At 35.4% G+C, this 22,502-nt stretch overlaps 3 protein-coding genes and 1 pseudogene across 3 annotated transcripts; 3 read left to right on the plus strand and 1 right to left on the minus strand.

Annotated features, from left to right (window-relative positions):
- Nucleotides 1–1,501, plus strand: LOC118348776. The gene is made up of 2 exons (XM_035691251.1): nucleotides 1–1,002; nucleotides 1,316–1,501. Exons 1-2 carry the CDS (start codon nucleotides 30–32, stop codon nucleotides 1,348–1,350), a joined length of 1,008 nt encoding a protein of 335 aa, XP_035547144.1. The 5' UTR covers nucleotides 1–29; the 3' UTR covers nucleotides 1,351–1,501.
- Nucleotides 1,502–9,489: 7,988 nt separating this feature from the next.
- Nucleotides 9,490–12,475, plus strand: LOC109009855 (putative pentatricopeptide repeat-containing protein At3g25970). Its single transcript, XM_035691041.1, has 2 exons — nucleotides 9,490–9,572; nucleotides 9,679–12,475. The coding sequence occupies exon 2, from the start codon at nucleotides 10,068–10,070 to the stop codon at nucleotides 12,204–12,206; it is 2,139 nt and encodes a 712-aa protein (XP_035546934.1). The 5' UTR covers nucleotides 9,490–9,572; nucleotides 9,679–10,067; the 3' UTR covers nucleotides 12,207–12,475.
- Nucleotides 12,476–12,506: 31 nt separating this feature from the next.
- Nucleotides 12,507–16,027, plus strand: LOC109017688 (annotated as a pseudogene).
- A 957-nt stretch (nucleotides 16,028–16,984) lies between these two features.
- On the minus strand, nucleotides 16,985–18,438 carry LOC109009857 (1-aminocyclopropane-1-carboxylate oxidase 5-like). The gene is made up of 3 exons (XM_018990501.2): nucleotides 18,337–18,438; nucleotides 17,922–18,154; nucleotides 16,985–17,579 (listed from the first exon to the last, which is right to left on the minus strand). The coding sequence occupies exons 1-3, from the start codon at nucleotides 18,436–18,438 to the stop codon at nucleotides 16,985–16,987; spliced, it is 930 nt and encodes a 309-aa protein (XP_018846046.2).
- Between the last annotated feature and the right edge of the window lie 4,064 nt (nucleotides 18,439–22,502).

A 22,502-nucleotide genomic window follows, 5' to 3' on the forward strand; every position in this document is an offset into this window, starting at 1 on the left:
GGTTCATCAATGGGACTCTTCTCAAACCTATGGATTTTTCAGATCCTCTTTTTGAAGCCTGGGAGCGCTGCAACGATTTAGTAGTGTCTTGGTTGCAAAACTCTGTAAGTGCTTCTGTTAAATCTAGCTTAGCTTTGGTTGATGATTCTAGAACCTTGTGGGTTGAACTCAAGGATCGATTTACTCATCAAAATGGTCCCCGTATATTCCAACTTAAACGTGATTTGGCTAGTTTATCACAAAACCAAGACTCTGTTAGTTTATACTTTGGCCGCTTGAAAGGCTTATGGGATGAACTTGCAATTTATGATCCACTTCCTGATTGTGACTGTGAGAAATTGAAAATCCTTCATGATCGTTATGATCGTGATTGTGTCATTCAATTTCTCATGGGACTCTCTGAATCCTACTCTAATACCAGAGATCAGATTATGCTCCTTGAACCATTACCACCCCTCAACCGTGTCTTCTCTATGGTTCAACAACAAGAAAGACAACACCAAGTAATTTCTACTTCCGCACCTTCTGATCTTATGGCCATGATGGCCAAACCAAATTATTTCACCACCAAACACAACACTAAATCCTCCAATTCCACCAGTCCTAAAGGAAATAGACCTTATTGCTCACATTGCAAAATTCCCGGTCATTTGCTTGAGAACTGCGTTAAAATTGGAAATGCTGAAGCTCCTGTGTGCTCCCATTGTCACATGACTGGCCACCACGTTGAGAAATGCTACAAATTACATGGTTATCCTCCTGGTCACAAGCTACATGGAAAACCGAAAAATATTACAGCAGCTGCCACTTATGGAACTTCTTCTCCAGATGTTGATCATGACTCTCACTCTAATGAACCTGTGGCACTCACTAAGGACCAGTACAAGCAGCTTCTTGCTCTTTTACACTCTAATGACGTCAGCACACCTATGGCTTCCATTGCTGCTGCACAACCTTCTTCTTCCTCGCCTACTCACCATATCAACCCTTCTCATGTTTCTGGTATGGCTCTTTGCTCATCAACACACACACACACACAGCACCTTGGATAATTGACACAGGTGCCACAGATCACATGATCTGTTGTACCTCTCTTTTCACATCTATTACTGCTACTGTTTCTCATCAAGTTCAATTACCAAATGGAGAGGCAGTACCCGTCACTCACGTTGGTGTTGTGAGAATTTCTGAACACCTTACCCTTTCTCATGTTTTGTGTGTACCTTCATTTCATTTCAATTTACTCTCTGCCAAAAGACTTGCACAAAACAATTCTTGTTGTCTCATTTTCCTATCCAACTCTTGTTTTTTTCAGGACTTAGCTTCTTGGACAACGATTGGGATGGGTGAAGTAAGAGATGGTTTATATCATCTGCTTAGATCACGGGTTGCACCTTCTGCTCTAGTTGATGCCTTGCCCAAATTCACCAATAAAGATCAGTTCACTTCCGCTTTTGCTACTCATTTGATGTCTGATTTATGGCACTGCCGTCTCGGTCATATATCCCCTTCTAGAATGTCTTTAATTTCTGATCCTATTGTAAAAAGCACTCTGAATTTTCATAATCAAACACCTTGTTCTATTTGTCCTTTGGCAAAACAACATCGCCTCTCATTTCCTAATTCTCAACATACTTCTCTATCTTTGTTTGATATTATTCATTGTGACCTTTGGGGCCCAAACTCCACCATTGCCCATGATGGATCTCGATTTTTCCTTACCATAGTTGAGGATTTTTCACGAACAACATGTGTTTATATGCTTCAAAATAAATCCGATGCCAGACCTTGCATTATCACTTTCTACAATTTGATTGAAACACAATTCCAAAGAAAAATAAAAACTATTAGAAGTGACAATGGATCCGAATTTCAAATGAAAGATTTCTACCAACTCAAAGGAATTATTCATCAAAGGAGTTGTGTAGAAACACCTCAACAAAATGGCATAGTAGAGCGCAAACACCAACACATCATGAATGTGGCTCGGGCTCTTAAGTTTCAATCCCATGTTCCTCTCATCTTTTGGTCTGATTGTGTTTTAACAGCAGTATACATTATCAATCGAACACCCACCCCTCTCCTTCATAACAAAACACCATATGACATCTTGTTTCACACCCCACCTAAATACCAACATTTTAGAGTTTTTGGTTGCCTTGCATATGCCTCCACTTTATCCCATGGGAGAAAGAACTTTGACCCCCGTGGAAGAGAGTGTGTGTTTTTAGGATATCCTTTCGGAATCAAAGGCTATAAGTTACTTGATTTGAACACTCAACAGATTTTTATCTCCCGAGATGTTCAATTCCATGAAACTGTGTTTCCCTTTCATTCTCGCCTTCCAAACAGCATCTCTCCTTCCTCTTCCACTTTTAATTCCTTGCAAATTGACACTACACAACATTCTATTCCAGCCACTTCTTCTTCTTCAAATTTTTTTCCAAATCCAACTCCAAATAATCATCCTAACTCACATTTTTCAGACCTTACCATTCCCTTCCTTCCCCTTTCTACCACAACCTCTCCTCTTCCTTCAATCACTCCTCCCACTCTTCCTACCGAATCACCTTCACTTCCTCCTCTTCCTGTTTTCCCTCGCAGGTCAACTAGAACTCGAAATGCACCACGTTATCTGCAGGATTTCCATTGTCATTAGACTTCTCTTACTGCTCCCACTTCAAACTTGGACAAGCAGCCACTGTCCTCAAGTACTCCTTTTCCTTTACATAAAACATTATCTTATCATTCTTTTTCAACTTCATACAAAGCCTTTTCCATTAGTATTTCCACTCACATTGAACCCAAGACCTATAAACAAGCCATCAAAGATCCGGGTTGGTGCAAAGCAATGGACCATGAGCTGGCTGCTTTAGAAGCAAACCACACTTGGGAACTCACATATTTGCCATCTGGAAAAATTCCCATCGACTGCAAATATGTTTACAAAATAAAGTACCATTCGGATGGTAGTGTTGAAAGGTTGAAGGCCCGTCTAGTGGCCAAAGGTTACACTCAACTTGAGGGGGTGGATTTTCAAGAAACTTTCTCTCCCGTTGCTAAGTTGGTTACTCTACGATGTCTCTTGGCAGTTGCATCGATTAAAGGCTGGCATTTACATCAATTTGATGTAAATAATGCCTTTCTAAATGGGGATTTACATGAAGATATATACATGAACAAGCCCCCCGGTTACACCAAGGGATCACCTCACCAAGTTTGCAAGCTTCTAAAAAGTTTGTATGGCCTCAAACAAGCTTCGAGGCAATGATATTCTAAATTTTCATCTGTTTTAATTGATTCTGGTTTTTCCCAATCGAAAGCTGATTACAGCCTCTTCACCCGAGAAATCAATGGCATTTTTGTTGCTCTTCTCGTGTATGTTGATGACATACTTGTGGCAAGCAATGATCTCAACACAGTGACTGATCTCAAACATTTTCTGCATAGCAAGTTTCAGATTAAAGATCTCGGCACACTAAGATACTTTCTTGGCATTGAAATTGCAAGATCCTCCAAAGGTATTCACTTATGCCAATGAAAGTATACATTAGACATCTTGGCAGATTCGGGTACTTTAGGCAGCAACCCAACCAAGATTCCACTTGACCAGAATCTTAAATTTACAAAGTCCTTAGGCACACCTTTGCCAGATCCGAGCATTTATAGACGCTGGATAGGTCGACTGTTGTGTCTCACTGTATCTCGACCTGACATTTGTTTTAGTGTCCAAACACTTAGTCAATTCATGGCTACTCCTACTGATCTACATCTCTTGGCTGCCCATAAAATTCTTCGATATCTTAAAGGTGCTCCGGGGCAAGGTCTTCTACTGCCTAGTGCTTCATCTCTCCAGCTTGATGCATATTGTGATTCGGACTGGGCTTCTTGCCCCGACACCAGAAGATTCGTCACTGGATATTGCATTTTTCTTGGTTCTTCTCTCATTTCTTGGAAGTCCAAGAAACAGTCCGTCGTCTCTCGCTCCTCAGCTGAAGCTGAGTACCGTTCAATGGCAGCAACTTGTTCTGAACTAACATGGTTACGTTTCATCTTGCTTGCTCTTCAGGTTCCTCATCCTCAGTCAGCTTTACTCCATTGTGATAATCAAGCAGCTCTTCATATCGCTGCATATCCGGTTTTTCACGAACGGACCAAACATATCGAGCTTGATTGTCACTTGATTCGCAAAAAATCCTCGAAGGTAGTATCTGCACTCGGTATGTCCCTAGTTCTGCTCAACTTGCTGACATTTTGACAAAGGCTCTACCCTCTCATGTTCTTCATCATCATTTATCCAAGATGGGTGTCGTAAACCTTTACGCTCCATCTTGCGGGGGGGTATTGGAGGATCATCACGATGGCAAGAAAACAGTGTCATGAGTGCTGTAAAATGGAAACTGTCATGCCGTTTATAGGAATCTTTTGCATTCTGTTATTTCTTTAGCTTTGCTGAGTTGTACATAAAGGGTATTCATGTATTTCTCTATTAGATAGGCAGTTAGAATATTAGTTTGTTATTTGTATATAAAGCAACTTTCTGTAAAGCTTTTTAACAAGCACGTAATATACATGAGCACAATACACCTGCTTCTTCCCAGACTTCATATTCAACCTTCCTTACTTACACCTGCAGCTTATATATCTATAAATATATATGGTAATTTATTTATTATATATATATATATATATTTTTACCAAGAAATTTAATTTAATAAATTACATGAAGGTCATGAAGATAATAAATATATAATATGATCATGATCTTTGGCGGCCAAAGGGTAAGTACGTACAGTCTGTTATATGTCTATATAGATGGTAAGGTCATTTAAGCCATTGCCTAAGGTCCCTAAAAATAAAAATGAAGTGTTTTTAAAAATAAAAAATAAAACCATTTAATTAAATACAATTCTAAATAATTTATATAGTTTTCAATGTGTGCAAGGCCCCATAATACTAAATTTAATATTTAATACAATGAATTATTTATATTTTAAATAATTTTTTTAAGATCTTGTTAAATTGAGGCACAAAATCTGCATTTAGGGCTTATTTTAAGTTGTTGTAAATATAAATTCACTAAAATGTATTTAAAGATTTTAAATAAAATATCATTTTATTGTAAAGTTTGAAAATATTTCATATAATAATTTATATTTCATTATATTATAATTACGAAAGACTTACTTAAATCTCGCTTTAGGCCATAATTTGTATTGAGCCGCTGTCAGTATATATATATATATATATATAATATATATATATATATATATATATAGTTCTGATCATGATGATCTCCATTTTGTTCATATCATGATGACCATACAGAAATGAAATCCTAGCTAGTCTAAGTTAATTTGATGCGCGCATGGTCAAATATTAACTCAACTTGAATTAATTATTCATTTTACATCGATCTTTCATGACCAAATTACACACACATTCACACACCTAATAATTAAGATATATATATATATATATATATATGTGCAGTTTGATCGGAAAACCCTATATTCGAGGTAAATTAACCTAGCTTGCTTTTCGCAAGCATTCATGTTCCCGAAATGAATATCATGCCGGCCAACCCTTATCTTAAAATATTAATTCCCGTGGACAATGGTATGTTTTCATGGAAAGAGATTATATATATATATATATATATATATATATATATACAAAAAATCTACTCAACCTCCTACTATTCATACAACCTCCACACTCCACATTATTTTTAATTTTTATTATTTTTTTTATTAAATATTTATTATATAAATAATGAATAAAAAATTTAAAATAATTTAAAAAGAATAAACTCAAAAAAAAATTTAAAAAAAAATATTAAAAATTTAAAAAAGTGTGGAGTGTGGAGTGTGGTAGAGGTTGTGTAGCAAAACTCATATATATATATATATATATATATATATATATATATATATTAAGTGAGGCAGCCATGCATACATCTAGGGTATTCTGCATGCGCATATACATTCCCCCTAAAGGATAGCTAGCTAGGCTTTGGAAGATGTGATAAATTGAATAAATAAGATAACGAAGCAATGCTAATTAATTAGTTTTATTTAATTAATTGAGAAATGATATAGTCAGAAAGAAATTATATCAAAATAAATTTATACATTGATCACATGATTTCATATAATGTTTTAAATCTATTTTATAATAAAGATAATCTTACTGTTAATGTCCAAAAATGCACAACCTAAAAAAAAAAAAAATTCATTTCCGGACGTACTGAGCCTCGATCGGTATTATTGGGTGCACAATGATTCAATAGAGCTTACAGTATCGGTACATATTACCATATCACATCATATATATTAGTCTATAGATTTAATATTCTTACTAAATCAGTAACGCTCGACTATTAATTAATCATTAATTGTCTAATTCATTATTGTAATTCAATCCCTTACGTACATGCAAAGACCGGACTCTCTATTTATATATAGATTTCTATGATCTGCGTCTCTGATGAACTTTGATCTCTTTAGCTGATCTCACCCACGACTCTCACATGACATACATGGTACTGCTGAGTAATTGTGTCTCTGAGAAGATATTGATCATGAGGGTGACAAAGATTAATTGGTTTGTGGTCTATAGATTAATTGGTTTGTGGTCTTTGTCATTCACTACTATTTATTTTTTATATAATTTAACTAATTAATGATCTTGACGCAATCATTGGTAATATTTTATAGGAGACCGACAAATTAATTAAAAAAAGTGTACATATATATATATATATATATATATATATATATATTAATTAAGCTAGCAAATCAGTCATGGCATATGGCCAGCTTAGATAAGTCCAGTTTAGATATATAAACAGTTTCATCTCATTTCATTTTATAATTATAATTTTTTTAAATTTTCACATAAAATATAATAAATAATTCAATTTTTTCAAATCTCAAAATAATAATAATATTAAAAAATAATATTTTATTCAACTTTCATTTAAAACCATCTCATCTCATCTTACTATTCAAACGGAACCTATATGTTTTTTTTTTAATCTCTCTTTGCTAAATTTTCGAAAATCATTGTATCAGAACCATTCGCATTGAATTAACTATATTGGTTTAATCGAAAAATCAACATATATATATATATATTTAATGAATCATACATTAATCTTGTTTGTATATATTAATCAATGAAAATACTTAATTCACTGGTTATTATGAAAATAGTTCTTGATGATCACGTCCCCAAGTAACTAGTTTGAAGATTTCGAAGTTACTTTTTTTATTAAATTTAAGGCATCGTTCGTTGTTTGGTAACCTATATAACTACCCATGACAACCGTACGTTAATGGAGTTTGGTAATATTGATTATGAAATTAGGCTATACAATAATATAGATAACCTATATATATAACTACCCATGACGACCGTTAATGGAGTTTGGTAATATTGATTATGAAATTAGGTTATATAATAATATAGAGAAATTATACATGAAATCCGACTTTTACCACACATCTCCACCTAATTAACATGTGATTTATCATTTTTGTCATTTTATCTTAATGCTTAAATATGTGTGTATTTAAATAGAAGGACAAAAATGATAAATCACATATTGATTAGGTAGATGTGGTACGTGGTGTAAAGTTAAATATTCCAACTTTTAGCATTTATCTCAATAATATATAATGTCTTTTAATTAATTAAAGGTGATATTCATGCATGCCTAGCTCCAAGCTAGCTGATCATCGATGAAGATTAATGTTTTATTTTTCTAAATTTCATTGTTATAAAACGATCATATATTATAATTAATTTACTATTTCTATATATAATCTTCCGCGTGCGAGACGACTTTTCTTGAAATTCTTTTTTAATTTTTCGATTAAGTTGGATTAATTTTAATCAATCATAAGATAGAGATGAAAAAGAAAACAAAAAACAGAGACGTACCCTTGACTTCGATCCCTTCATTACTAGGCTAGGAAAGAAATAATGGGGTTTTTTAATATTATTATTTTTTTAAATCAGATCATTATTGTTAGACATTAATATTTGAAGCTTCCCACAAGTTTATTTACATAAATTAGATGATGTTAAAAAAAAAAAATAGACTTCATTTTCATTTAGCCCCGATTTGGATTGGAAACTCATTTTAATTCTTTTCATTTCATCATTACAACTTTCCCAAATTCTCATATAAAATATAATAAACAATTTAACTTTTTCAAATTCTATTCAACTCATATAAAACAATCTCAACTCATCAATAAAATTGCAATAAGCAATCCTTTTACATGTACATGATCATACTCATCAGGATTCTTATCTAGCAACTAAAGCTAGCTCCATTTGACAATAAAATCATTTTCAAGTATTCTCAGATGAGTAATATTACATACAGTCGTAGAGTGCGCAAGTGCCGTTCAATCATTTTGAAAAAGAGTGAGATCCACTATTAAAAAATTAATTAATTTTTTTTCATGTGAATCCCTTATTTACTTACTTTTTTCAAAGAGATTGCACGACTGCAAATATCATTTCACTTCTTAGATATTTCATTTTCAAACATCATTTTAAACATAAAACACTTTCAATTTCAAATTTTTAACCTTTTCATATATATAATCATTACAACTTTCTCAAACTCTCAAATAAAACACAAAAAATAATACTACTTCTTCAAATTTTAAAATAAAAATATGCAATATTAAAAAAATTATATTCAATCGTTTTTATTCAACTTTTTCTCTTATTTTTCGAAACCCAATAAAAATATTTTAACTCAAACTATTTGACTACTATTTATGCACAGATATATTAAGATATTCTAAATATCCAAATGGGCCCAAATACAATATCTAGAAGAAATAAAAATGTTAATAAATGCAAGTCAACAACTTATTAATCATGATTTTTCCAAATATTCACTAATTAATTCTTTATTTTGCATTCTTAATTTATATACCGATTGAGATCAGGCATTGAGTGGAAGTATATATGGTCTCGCAGACCTTTACATCAATCGATCATTTTCATTGATTTGTCATGATCGTCAAGTTGATCTAAATAAAAGTTTTTGTACGTAAGTACTCTAGCTAGATCATTACATCATGGCTCGAATATTATTTTAACATGAGTACCATTGATTTCCATTTCATGTACATTCTTGAATAAACGATATTTCTATTTAATTTGAAACACGTGCATGCTATCTTTATTTTTTTATGATAAGTTTATATTCAGCTCAAATTTTATAAGCTTGACATACTGCAACGTAACAAACAGACATACATGACAAAATAGATAACAGACTCTGATGTTGGGCTGACTGGTCCATTGGACTAAAAACATAAAAGATAACTGGACTTAACATGGACTCAATTTATAAAACAGTCACCACTCGTCGGCCTGTGAACAAGCCCAGCCCAGAAGCCCGCTTCCTCATCAGACGACAAAACCCTAACTCCCTCAGTTCTCTTGTCTCGAACTGAACTGCCCTTCGAAGTGTGACACCAACCCAACCAGAAACGCCGTGTTTCGCCGTCCTCCGTCTGCCGTTGGACTGAAGGCCGCCGGTAAGTACCTCAATCTGCCGTATTTCTCTCTCTGTCAAGTGTCTCTCTCTCTCTCATACTTATCTGCAATCCCGTTTCCGTCGCCACTCACGTCGCCCGCCCTCAGTTTCCGTCGGTCTGTGCTGCACTGCTCTCCCCGGTTCCGACCACCACACGACGCCTCAGAGCCCCCTTGCGTCGAGCAACTCTCCCCGCCTTCCAAGAAGACAGGCCCCACGCCGTCTGTCTCGGTCTCTGCCCCTGACTTCTCCTCTGTCCCTGCGCCGCTCCGTCCGCCTTTTTCCCCTCTCTCTCTACCCTCTGTTTGTCCCCTCTCCGGAACCGCGACCGTGACCAATGGAGGCCGCCACAAGCATCACGGCAGCAAATGGGAAGCACTACCCAGCTCCTTCTCACGGCAAGCCCATATTAATCAGTGAATGAGTTCTTTGATATATTGCTTTGGAAAGTTTCTCGTTAAATTGTAGATTTCTGCCTCTTTATCTATGCTAATGAATGAAGCCATTCCACTCTCTCATCGAGAGCTCTGCGTGTTCTTTGTTCAAGGTTTTAGAAATCCATTGTCGGGCAATCAAATTAGGTGCCATCGCTGACATCTACACCGCGAACAATATTCTAAGTTTGTATGCAAAATCCAGGGAGTTATGTTTTGCCCGCAAGCTGTTTGTGGAAATGCCCCGCAGAGACACTGTTTCTTGGAATACAATGATCGCTGGGTATGTACATTGTGGGAACGTCGAGACTGCGTTCGAGATTCTAAGAACCATGAAGATATGTGGCTTTGATTTTGATGGGTATACATTTGGAAGCATACTCAAGGGGGTTGCTTCTGCTTATCGGCTTGATATTGGGGAGCAAGTGCATTCGATGATAGTCAAGATGGGCTATGCTGCAAATGTTTATTCGGGTAGTGCACTTTTGGACATGTATGCGAAGTGCGGGAGAGTTGAGGATGCATATGTGGTGTTTCAGTGCATACCAGAGCGTAACTCAGTTTCGTGGAATGCACTGATAGCTGGTTATGTGCTGGTTGGTGATCCTGGGACTGCATTTTGGCTGTTAGATTGCATGGAGCGGGAGCATGTGGAACTTGATGATGGTACATTTGCTCCGCTTTTGACATTGCTCAATAATACTGAGTTTTACATGTTAGCAATGCAGATTCATGGTAAAATCATAAAACACGGGCGGGCATTTGACAATACTGTATGCAATGCCTTAATCACTTCATATTCAGAGTGTGGGTCCATAGAAGATGCCAAAAGAGTATTTGATGGTGCTACTGGCAACCGGGATTTGGTGACATGGAATTCCATGCTCGCTTCTTACCTTGTACACAATAAAGAAGAACTTGCATTTAAACTCTTCATGGATATGCAATGGCTTGGGTTTGATCCAGACATCTATACTTACACTAGTGTCATTAGTGCTTGTTTTGATGGAGCACATAAAAACCATGGGAAATCCTTGCAGGGATTGGTAATAAAAAGGGGACTGGAACAATCAGTACCGATATCTAATGCATTAATAGCCATGTATCTCAAATCAAATAACAGATCCATGGAAGAAGCATTGCTCATTTTCGAAGCCATGGAGTCCAAGGACCGTGTTTCTTGGAATTCTATTTTGACTGGACTTTCGCAAATTGGCTTGAGTGAAGATGCCTTGAAATTCTTTGGACACATGAGATCTGTGGTAGAAGACATTGATCACTATACCTTTTCAGCTGTTCTTAGATCTTGCTCAGATATAGCAACCCTCCAATTGGGTCAACAGGTTCATGTCTTGGCACTTAAGTCAGGATTCGAGTCCAATGAATTTGTTGCAAGCTCATTGATCTTCATGTATTCCAAGTGTGGGATCATTGAAGATGCTAGGAAATCCTTTGAAGGCACCCCCAAAGACAGCTCAATCACTTGGAATTCGATCATTTTTGGGTATGCACAACATGGGCAGGGAAATGTTGCACTTGACCTCTTCGACCTAATGAAAGAGAGTAGGGTGAAACCTGATCATATAACATTTGTTGCGATCCTAAGTGCATGTAGCCATATTGGCTTGCTAGAGGAAGGATGCAGGTTTCTGAAATCTATGGAATCAGAATATGGGATTCCACCGAGAATGGAGCATTATGCCTGTGGGGTTGATCTATATGGGCGTGCTGGGTGTCTCAGTGAGGCAAAAGCTTTGATTGAGGCAATGCCTTTTGAACCTGATGCAATGGTATGGAAGACTTTACTTGGGGCCTGTAGGATTTGTGGTGACATTGAATTAGCTACTCAGGTAGCAAGCCTTTTGCTAGAGATAGAGCCCAAAGAGCACTGCACTTATGTTCTTCTCTCGAACATGTATGGGCGTCTTAGGCAGTGGGATGCAAAGGCTAGCGTGACCAGGCTTATGAGAGAAAATGGGGTGAAAAAAGTCCCTGGTTGGAGTTGGATGGAAGTTCACAATGAGGTGCATGCTTTTAATGCAGAAGATCATTCCCACTCCCATTGTGAAGAGATATACCTTGCATTGGGTGGACTAATGGAGGAAATCAAGAGCTTGGGTTTTGTTACTAGTTCAAAGGTTTTGATGCATGATGTTGATCACGTGGATGAGTGTATTGATTCAACACTTTGTTTGGGTTAGCTGCTGTGACTAATGGTAGACAAGTTGTAGTTCGGAAGATACTAATTCGTGTTTTATTTGAAAAAAGATCGTTCGTAGTCCAAATTTTGGAGCTTAGAGTTCAACAGTGGGAACTGTTTTTGATGGCATTTTCTGAAATAAAGTTCCCCTTTTTTACTTTAAGGAACAAAAAAAAAAAAAGTTGCTCTTATGCATAGCCTGTGGATCAGCAGATGGGGTGCCTCTCCATTAGTGTTCTGATTTAGTTGCTGCTTGTTTTCATTTTAGGGCTCTGATTTAGTTGCTGAGCTAAACCAAATAGCACACCAAGGAAGAAGCGGTCGAAGATGGAGACGTCGCAGTTCGAGATCGACCTTGGCAATCTCTTTGCCTTCAATCCTCACCACCAATTTCCCTCCCTACCTTCATCCAGGTTAGGTTTTAAGGAAAGAAGCTTCTCTATGCACATGACGATATTGAAATCTATTACCTTGTGTTTAATGCCTCAAATAACGTGCGCATGGATGTTTAACCTCTATGTGGTGATAACCCTTTTTGTCTTACATTTTTTCGAGTTCTGCAAAGTTTTATTTTTCAGATCCTCATTCTGTGTGGAATGTTGCTTCTTTGGTCTGAGTCGGGAATTTTATATATCTGTTTTTAATTAATATTTTAAACCCTATTACACTTATAAAAAAATTAATATTTCCAATCATCATAGAGAGGAGTTAGTGAAGGAATGTCTAGAGAAGGGCATTGAGTTAGTTCAAGCCATTGCAAATACTCTGTTCAACATACCTTCTACTGTGGATGCAGATGGTCCCCTGGTCAAGTTGCCCCCACCAACAACAAGACTGCCCAGAGAGAAGCCTGTGAGTTCTTCCTTTTATCTATATATGTATCTCTATTTTGTCTTCCAGATATATGTATTTCATATATCTGGACTGCATCTTTACCATGTAATCGATACCGTTTCTGTGCGTTCTTCGGTTGGGCTGAACGTGAGAAAGCATAGATCATAACTTCCTTTCATAAGTAATCTGTAGTTCGTATATAAGTAAGATGGCTTATAATTGGCATTGTTAGAACTGTCTACCTTGTTGGATTTCTGTTGCCAAAATACACTATTACAGTAGCTTCTGCAACTTTCTAGTTGGGGAACAAGGTTTTTGATGGCAACTATTTTGAGAGAGAGGTGGATGTGTTGATGGCACTTGGTTTGGTTGCTTAGGAAGCTTTTAAGACCACTGAAGGAAACTACTTCTGCAACTGAAAATATGAGGAGATGCATGTTCCTAGTAGAGGAATCTGCATTTGTTTATCATCTCATTTTTGAGAACTAAATTGTACAATGTGCCATGCAGTTGATTTGAGAACTAATTGTGTATATATAGCATATACACTTGATTGATTATCTCAAATACATTGTATTTTCAGCTTCCAAAGCCTAAACCTCCGACAAAATGGGAACTGTTTGCCAAAGCGAGAGGTTAGCATCTTTATAAAGAAGCGCAAAAAAGACAAGATATCATATGATGAGCCAACTGGTACTTGGAAACGTCTTTATGGATATGATCGGGCAAATGATGAGGAAAATATACCAATCATTGAGGCCAAGATAACTGATGGTAAATAATTTAACAAGACCTTACTGTGTTAAAGAATCATTTGTTGCAATTAGTAGCCATCTATTGGTACTTCTTTTTTTTTCCCCCCTAAATGGTGAAAATAATTACAATATAAAAAAATTAAAATTAGTGTACTGAAGTTTGATATCTAATTGTGATATCATAACTATAAAGCAATAATCTTTTATCCACTAATTTACAAGCATCAAAATATCATATCACATTCTTGCATTATGACATGGTAATCACCTTTTTGTAGAGCCAGGGGAGGATCCTTTTGCTAAAAGGCAAGCAGATAAAAGGAAACGTGTTGAAAAGCAAGATAAAAATCGGCTGCAGAGCTTGAAACAAGCGGCAAAAGTTGGCGCTTTACCAAGGTTTTCCATTTTATAACCTTTCTACAGATCTGAAAGTATATATATTTTCTTAGTTAGTACAAGTAATTTCCTTTGATTTACCCCTTGTCACTCCTCTTTTCCATTGCTGGACTCCCCTAGACACAAATGGTGCTTTCACCTTTGCAATTTAAGAGTGAATCAATGATCATGCAATCTCCAATGTTGTTGGTGCTTATAGTGTAGTTGTCATCCTTTTCAAGAAAATTTCTTTGATGAGTAGCTGAATTCTGGTTGCTTCCATGTCACTGTATTGGTTACACTCACAACCCACACAAGACAATGCAATTATTCTTCAGTATTATGATGGAATGCCCTAGATCACCTCCACTGAACACCATAAATCCTTTTCCCAACTATTCAAGAACAACTTACTTGACCTTGTGGAGTATCAATTTGAAAACCCTGTTTCTTGTCCATTCTGATGGCCTAACTATCCCAATTGATCCTTCGTCTTGACTTAGTCAGGGCTATCCCAAGTTCTCGTGAATCTAGTCATTGTCAGCCCAGTCTTCCTTTTCTTGCCCATAATATATATCTCGTTGGCTTTTGGCTTTTGTCATCTTGACAATGCTGTAGGAGTAGTTCTTGGCTTAGTTACTTGGTCAAATAGGCTTTTATGTTGTGTTTTCTTATTATATTTCCGTTTCTTGTATTGCAACACTGGACCTTGAGGAAACTTTTTCTGCAGCCATGTCCAACTAGCTGCCACAGCGTTGCCTATAACGGGAACCCAGACTGCACCCAAGAAAGTCACTAAAGATGAACTAGTGAATGTAGCAGGAATAGCAGCAAGTGCAACAGCCAGTGGTGGGAAGTTTGACAAGAAGTTGCCCGGAGAAAAGCCTGCCCAACATAAAGGGAAATATCGCAAGGTTTGTTAATTTTACCTTCAAATGCTTCTCCACCAAAAGTTGTACTCGGTAATGGAGTGGTTCAACATCTTCTATATGTCCTTTCAGTTCCTACCTGTTGTGGAAGGAAAAGGGATAGGCTGACAAGAGAAGGAGCAAACTGAGAAAGTCCTGAACAAGCTAATCTCTAAGAATTCCCACGAGATACTCAATGTAGATAAGGTAATCTTTAGCCATTCGGGGTTAATATTCCCTTGGTAGTTTAAATCTTCAACTTTGTTAGTCAAATGAAGGTTTGCTTATCACATGGACATGTAATGCTTGGGATCTAGGCTGTCACCATGTACAACGTGAAAAAAGAGAAGCAAAAGAGCCAGAAAGGGAAGTCTTCACCAACCTCAAGCAAGTTGAAACCAAATTTAAAACCTCATGAGAAGTCCTTAAAGAAGGGATCTTCATCCTCAAAGAAGGGATCTTCCAAGAAAACAAAGGCAAAATGAAAGTAATTGAGTGAAACTCTGGAAAGCTTGTAGAGTGGCTTTGAGCCAGGTACTGCAAGTTTGTTTATTGGGGAACGAGATTGTTTAATTTTTAGATACTTTTTACTGCAGGTTTTGTTCACCGAAATTCTGTCATTGGGTACTTTGGAGGAATTTTGTAGTGCTGCATCTTATCTGTACATGAGGGTTGTGTTTCTATACCCTCGAGGAATGTCAGAGAGGCTTTTATACATTTTCAAATTATACTATTCGGAGAAATGGTGTGGAAGATCACACTTACAGTGGTGTTGGAATGGGATTTTGTTGTAACTTTTGATTGAGTGAGACAGGTCTCACCCTTTCCTATGGCCATGTCCCCCTAACATCTTTTTGAGGGAATATTTCCCAATCTCTCTTGTAACGGATTCTGATGTTGCTTATTTCCATATTGAACCACATATCAGGAATCGATCGTTGGAGAACCAAGGTAGTTTGACATGGTTACTTAAATAGTTCTAAGCAGTATGCTGCCAGAGCTCTAAATTATACAATGCCCGTACGTGTTCCTGGATGGCAAAATTGTATATTTAGGATTTATGCAAACTGAACAGAGCTGAGCTGTGATTCGTTTTCTATTCTCAGTTTTTCCATTTTTCTAGTGCTATTTTTGTAAATTTGGCCGAGCTGCAAGCTGATGAGGTACCGGAAGAAACTCAACTTGTTCAACAAGTTGTTGGTCAGGTACAATAGTTTTACCGCGTCTTACTAGAAATAGACCAATTAGGACTATAGTGAGAGATAATATGAGATGAAATGAAATGGTTTTAGATGGATTGAATAAAATATTGTTAAAAAATTATTTTTTAATATTATTATTGTTTTGATATTTAAAAAAGTTGAATTGTTTATTATATTTTGTGTGAGAATTTGAAAAAATTGTAATGATGAGATGAGGTGAGATGATATAGTTTTTGTATCCAAACGAGCCTTAATTATACTCGAAAGAACTGTATGTAGGGTCAGTCTTTTTATATTATTGCTAATGAAAGAAAACGACCTTAAGATGGTGATCATTTTAGCATCCCATCATCTCATGTAGCAAGAAAAAGAAGCTACCCAAAAGCTCAATTTATATAATTATATTATACAAAGCAGACCTTGGCATGTGGATTTAAGCCATGATTACATATATAAAAAGAAAGAAAAACAGCTAGCAATCGGAAACATACACACTAATACCCACATTAATAGCATTCTGTCCTCCATCAGCGAACGTACTGAGAAAGACAATCGCCAGTGGTATCCTTTGCCCGTTGGCAAATGATCTTCATCACTAAGCCCATAATAAACTAAAAAAGAAAAAAAAAAACTCCATGTATATATATATATATGTGTGTGTGTTATATATATGTCATCTTGTAGGAAGATTAACGTTTTTGCTTCTTACATGGCCCTCACAACTTGGAACCTTGGTTCCTTTGGGAGGAACTTCTGCTCAGTATAAACAGACATATAGTCACCAAACACAAACTTGGGGTAAGCTTGATTCATCTCTTTCTTAAGATTCTCCACCAGCTGAGGTGCAGGGGATATGGTGGCTTTAAGGGAGGGATTGTAAAATGAAGCAATTGATCTTCTGTTTCCATCTGGAGTGGCCAAAACTCGATGCCAGACACTCTTATATCGACCATTGCTTAAGACCTCAATCTGATCTCCAGTGTTGATGACAATGGCATTTGGCAATGGCTGAACATCGATCCATTCGCCGTCTTTGAGGATTTGAAGACCTCCCACCTTGTCATCTTGGAAAAGTAGGACGACGCCTCCAGCATCGGTGTGAGCTCGGAGACCATTCACCAGCTCTGGATTTGGACATGGGGGGTAGTGGCTTACCTTGGTGCCAAAGAAGGCACTGCCCTCTTCACCATCAAATACTTTCTTGATGGATCCCTTGGGTAACCCCAAATTCTCATCCATCACTTCCATGACCTTCACGCCCAATTTCTTCAGTTCTGCTCGGTATTCAGCCATGGTTTCCCTGTCATCAGTGTCACAGGCCAAATGATATCAGCATACTAATGCTCAAGTTATTCAAGGACGAGCCATTTCTAACAACTAAAATGAATTCCTACGGATCGAAGTTTCCATGTATGGTGTTGGCTAGAGCTGAATATGGCCATATTGTATCAGTATTAACACACCAAATGTTATTCTAGAATTTTGTGTTCTTAATTTTGAGCCTTTTCAATCTGTCAGCAAACCAAGTTTTTGTGAACTTGGAGTACTGAACTGATCAGAATCTTCAGTCCTACTTGTTTTCTTTACTCAGTTAGTCCAGCCTAGCTATTGATCATTAAGAAATACATGCAGTACTGCTTACTTGAATCCTGGGGTTTCAGATGTCCGCTCGTTCATGTCGTCTACGAGAGTGAAGACATCTTCCCAGTCCTCATTCTCCAACTTGTTGCCGCTCTTCTTTTCAACTATCTCATTCAACAGCTTCACTACTGGTGTTGAGTTCTTGAATTTTTCTTCTCTTTCCTGCTTATAGCACTCGGAACATACCTTCTTCACCCTTTCAAGGAGCTCCTTTGGAATTCCATGGTTCACCAGCTGTAACAATAATGATGGTGATGGAACCTTAAAAATTCTTGTGAAACATAAAAAATATGCATCAAACAAAATAAATCTACAAGCAGAGGCTACATCCAGGCATGGAAGAGACACATGATGTGGGGCGTGTGGTAGATTCATTGCAGATCAGGAAGTAGTGATAGAGAAAAGCATGCACGTACCTGGAAGAATCCCCACTCCTCGCATCCGTTGGCGATCTCAGCCATTGTCTTGGCCCTCTCCTCGCCGTTGAGCTTTGAAAAATCAATCACTGGGATCGTCATTGAAGCAAAACAAGACTAGGCAAAGGTAGAGATCAGGGAATTAAGAGATCTAAGTTGCAGCTTGTTCTAGTAAGTAGTACTGTATATATGTGCCTAGCTAGCTCTGTTAGTTTGCACAGTTTTGTGGTTTGGAAGAGAGGGTACTCCTTGAGCCTATTTATAACAAAGCTTCCCGCCATGCATGCATATTGGATGTCAACCACTTAATTTTTAAGCATTTTTTGGTTTATTTTTTTAGAAGTTTATTTAATTTGTTAGGGGAAAGGTGGTGTGGGACGGTGACACGTTAGGTTTTAAATAAGATACAAGAAGGTCAATGCCTTTTGAAGTACTACCTGGTAACCCACAACACAAGCATATATACTCATGATCAGCTTTAATTTAATTCATAACATGATGCAGGTCGTTAATTACATAAGCCCATTTGATTAACTGACACGTGGAGAATATATATCATGGTTCTCTTACATTTCATCCTCGATCTAATGGGGGTGTGCGCATGAATATCATGACTTCTGCTCTGTTTTCTGATCAAATATATCTTGAATTAATATAGAATTAATGTAGATCAGAAAGTTTCTCTAACCAACTAATTATTAAGAAGGGTGAAGCCATGGATCAGTTACATGCATGCATGTATAAAATAACGATCGAGCTAGATGAACCTCTTAGCTAGGCATGGTGACATGCATGCATGTATAGCTAGCCTGTTTCCAAATAAATATCTGATCTCATAAAACAACGTGTACTGGTACTGAAATATAATATATATATATATATATATATATATTTATATATATAGACACACACACACCATTAATTAATCTTGATCTTGCTGATCAGGATAATCACCATGTTTAACTTTTCAAAATGTACATATATATGTAATTTTACTTGCAGTTTAAACATCTGCCGACTAGCTAGAGCTAGGGTTCATCGACTCTCGATCGTGTTGACTAATTGCATGCATTAATATATATATATATATATTAATGCAACCCTCCCTCTGACTTTTAAGACATTGAAATTGTTTGTTGATGAGAAGTTATGTTGCATCATTAAACTCATATACTGATTTGTAGGCATTATTTGTGGGTTAAGGAAGGCAGCAGCAGCAGCAGCAAAGTCATGAAGACTTATTTTATAAATAAAGCTATATATATATCATGCACAGCCCTAATCTAACATATATATATATATAGTCAACTTAACTCTGTATAACATATACATTATATATATATATATATATATATATATATATGTGATGATGATCAGGTTTTTATTTTCAAGTACTTTTTGTGGGAGAGAATAATTTTGTTTTTGTTTTAATTAAGCAGAAAATGATTTGCAATATCTTTGTTCGAAGCAGCGGTTGAAAGAGCAGTTGGCGTATGGTTGGCCATGTTCGGGTACTTGTGGTACTAGTTGTCCTCCAAAAACCAAATATAGTTGAATAATTCGTGGCGTCATGCTGCATGCATGCAGGATCGATCCTATCTGTTAAGTTGTGCCACGTAGGTTGCATGCATATATATATAATGGCTGAGATTGGAACAATAATGTTTCCTAAATTATATTATTTCTCCAACATATTTACATATTATATATGATGACAGCGTCTGCATGGATTCTGGTCTAGGGTTCATTAATCTTTAAATTCATATATTATATATATATATATATATATATATATATATATATATATACACGTAGTGAGAACATGATCATGAGCAAATTATTAAAGACCTAGAATGATGCATGTTGGGGGCATTTGTTCTCTCTGATCTTTCACTTATTTGAATGTTAAAGACTCAACCAATGATCCAAAAATCTTAGGAGTACTCATGCATGTTGGATACTAATTTGGTTAAACCTTTAACCATCATGATCATAACATTCTACCATACTTCTGAATCAGATACGTCCACGACGGTCCACTCTATTGACACTGACCCGGTGGTAGTCCTTTTCCTTTTGGCGGCTTCACTCATCTATCAATATTTAATGATTTTGGTACTGTGTTTGACCATACATAGTACCAAAGTATTTTAATCCAGCCTACAGATCACCCTTTCTGTAACTTGAACTCATGATGTGGTCCCTACGCTTTGATACCAATTGTTAAAAACTCAATCATTGATCCAAAAATCTTAAGACTATTAGATAATAATTTGGTTAAATCTGTTTGAAATATTTTTAAAATAATATATATTATATTTATTATTAATAATATGTTGAAATTTATTTTTGAAAGTTATGAATTATTTTTGAAAGAGAGGATATATAAAAAATTTATAAGCTATGAATTATGCTTATAATAAATTGGGTCAACACAAGGACATTAAGTAGTCAATGGCTCAATGAGTAACATCATTAATCCTCGTGGTGAGGGTTCGCTTTTCATTCCAAGACAATAGCTAGCACAAGTACAAAACAACTTTGAAAACCAGGGGTGCACCATGAACCTAAGATCCAAAATCCTTGGGCTGGATACAAGGGTCAAACACAACTTCAAAAGTTACTGCAACTTGGATTAAACTTTCTTTTTCACATCTTTGTGCTGCAACTCATCCTCTGAGTTTTAGTTTGGGTGGGGAGAATATTTGAGAAGTGATGATAATATTTATGAATAATTATGAATAGAGATTAAAGTAAATTTGTGGATCTCATTGATAGTATTTTGAGTTATTTGGATGTGTGAAGTATGTTAAATTATTAAATTTTGGATAAGTAGTTGAAAAATGTATGAATTCCATAAATATTATAGTGATTTTATTTGTAGTAATAAATATTATGGTGATTTTATTATAGTGATTTTTTAATATTAATAAATATTGTAGTGATTTTATTTTATTTTTATATATAATAATGATAAGTATTATAATGATTTTATTTTTAATTTATATATAATAGTGATAAATATTATAATGATTTTATTTTTATATATATAATAGTGATAAATATTATAGTAATATTATTTTTTATTTATATATAATAGTGATAAATATTATAGTGATTTTATTTATTATTTATATTTAATATTGATAAATATTATAGTGATTTTATTTTTTATTTTTATTTAATAGTGATAAATATTATATTGATTTTTATTTTTATTTATATATAATAGTGATAAATATTATAGTGATTTTTGGAAAGACTTTGATACGAAAATAATTCATTGTGTTTGGCATGTGGAATATTTCTAATAGTACGAGAATACTTAAAAAGTGTTGAGGTATATTGGCTACCCAAACAGTAGTTAAAAAAAGTGGTATGGATTTAAGTTTTTATAAAAATAAACTCACAAATAAACGTAATTTTATATGATATATTAGATTTATTTTATAATAAAAATAATATCAAATTATATTAATTTATGAATTTTTTTTTATAAATTTTTTATTTATTTATAAAAAAGTCATTTCTCTTTAATTAATGTGCATGAGCTATTGGTTCAAAGGCCCAACATAGTTATAGGCCTAAATCATTCTCCAGATCTCAAGGGTAGAGCCTTTTTTTTTTTTTTTAGGACACATTTCCATCCAAATTAACAACAGTACTTTTTGACGAAGGGGGCAAAATCATGATACCGAAACTTTAATAAGAGAAATTTAAAATTTAAAATTTTTAATCTAACATATAAAAAATGCATATAGAAAAATAAAAGTTTTCAAAATTAACAAGTTTTGCCGGCCTTTTGATTATTACAGTAAACGAGAGTCTACATTAGACAGAAATTACAAGTGGCAACAAGAGAGAATGGCGTTCGGTGCATATAGGAAGTTGAGTCAACTAAGCAACAAGGATTATTATTTTTCTCACTCAGATATAGATATATATATATATATATAATATATATATATATATATATATATTATCCTTTCAGAGTAAAAGTCTTCATGTCAGTACATGACATGCTGCTGCTGATCATGACTGATTCTTCGTTTACTTTGATCTTTAATTCAAATAGGCTGCAGAGATGAGTTTTATTTTAATGCAACCTTAAATATCTGCCATTGATAAGTTGTATGTATTTTGATGCAACCTTGAATAACTATGCC

The sequence above is a fragment of the Juglans regia genome, chromosome 6 (assembly GCF_001411555.2).
Source record: "Juglans regia cultivar Chandler chromosome 6, Walnut 2.0, whole genome shotgun sequence".
NCBI classification, from domain to species: Eukaryota; Viridiplantae; Streptophyta; class Magnoliopsida; order Fagales; family Juglandaceae; genus Juglans; species Juglans regia.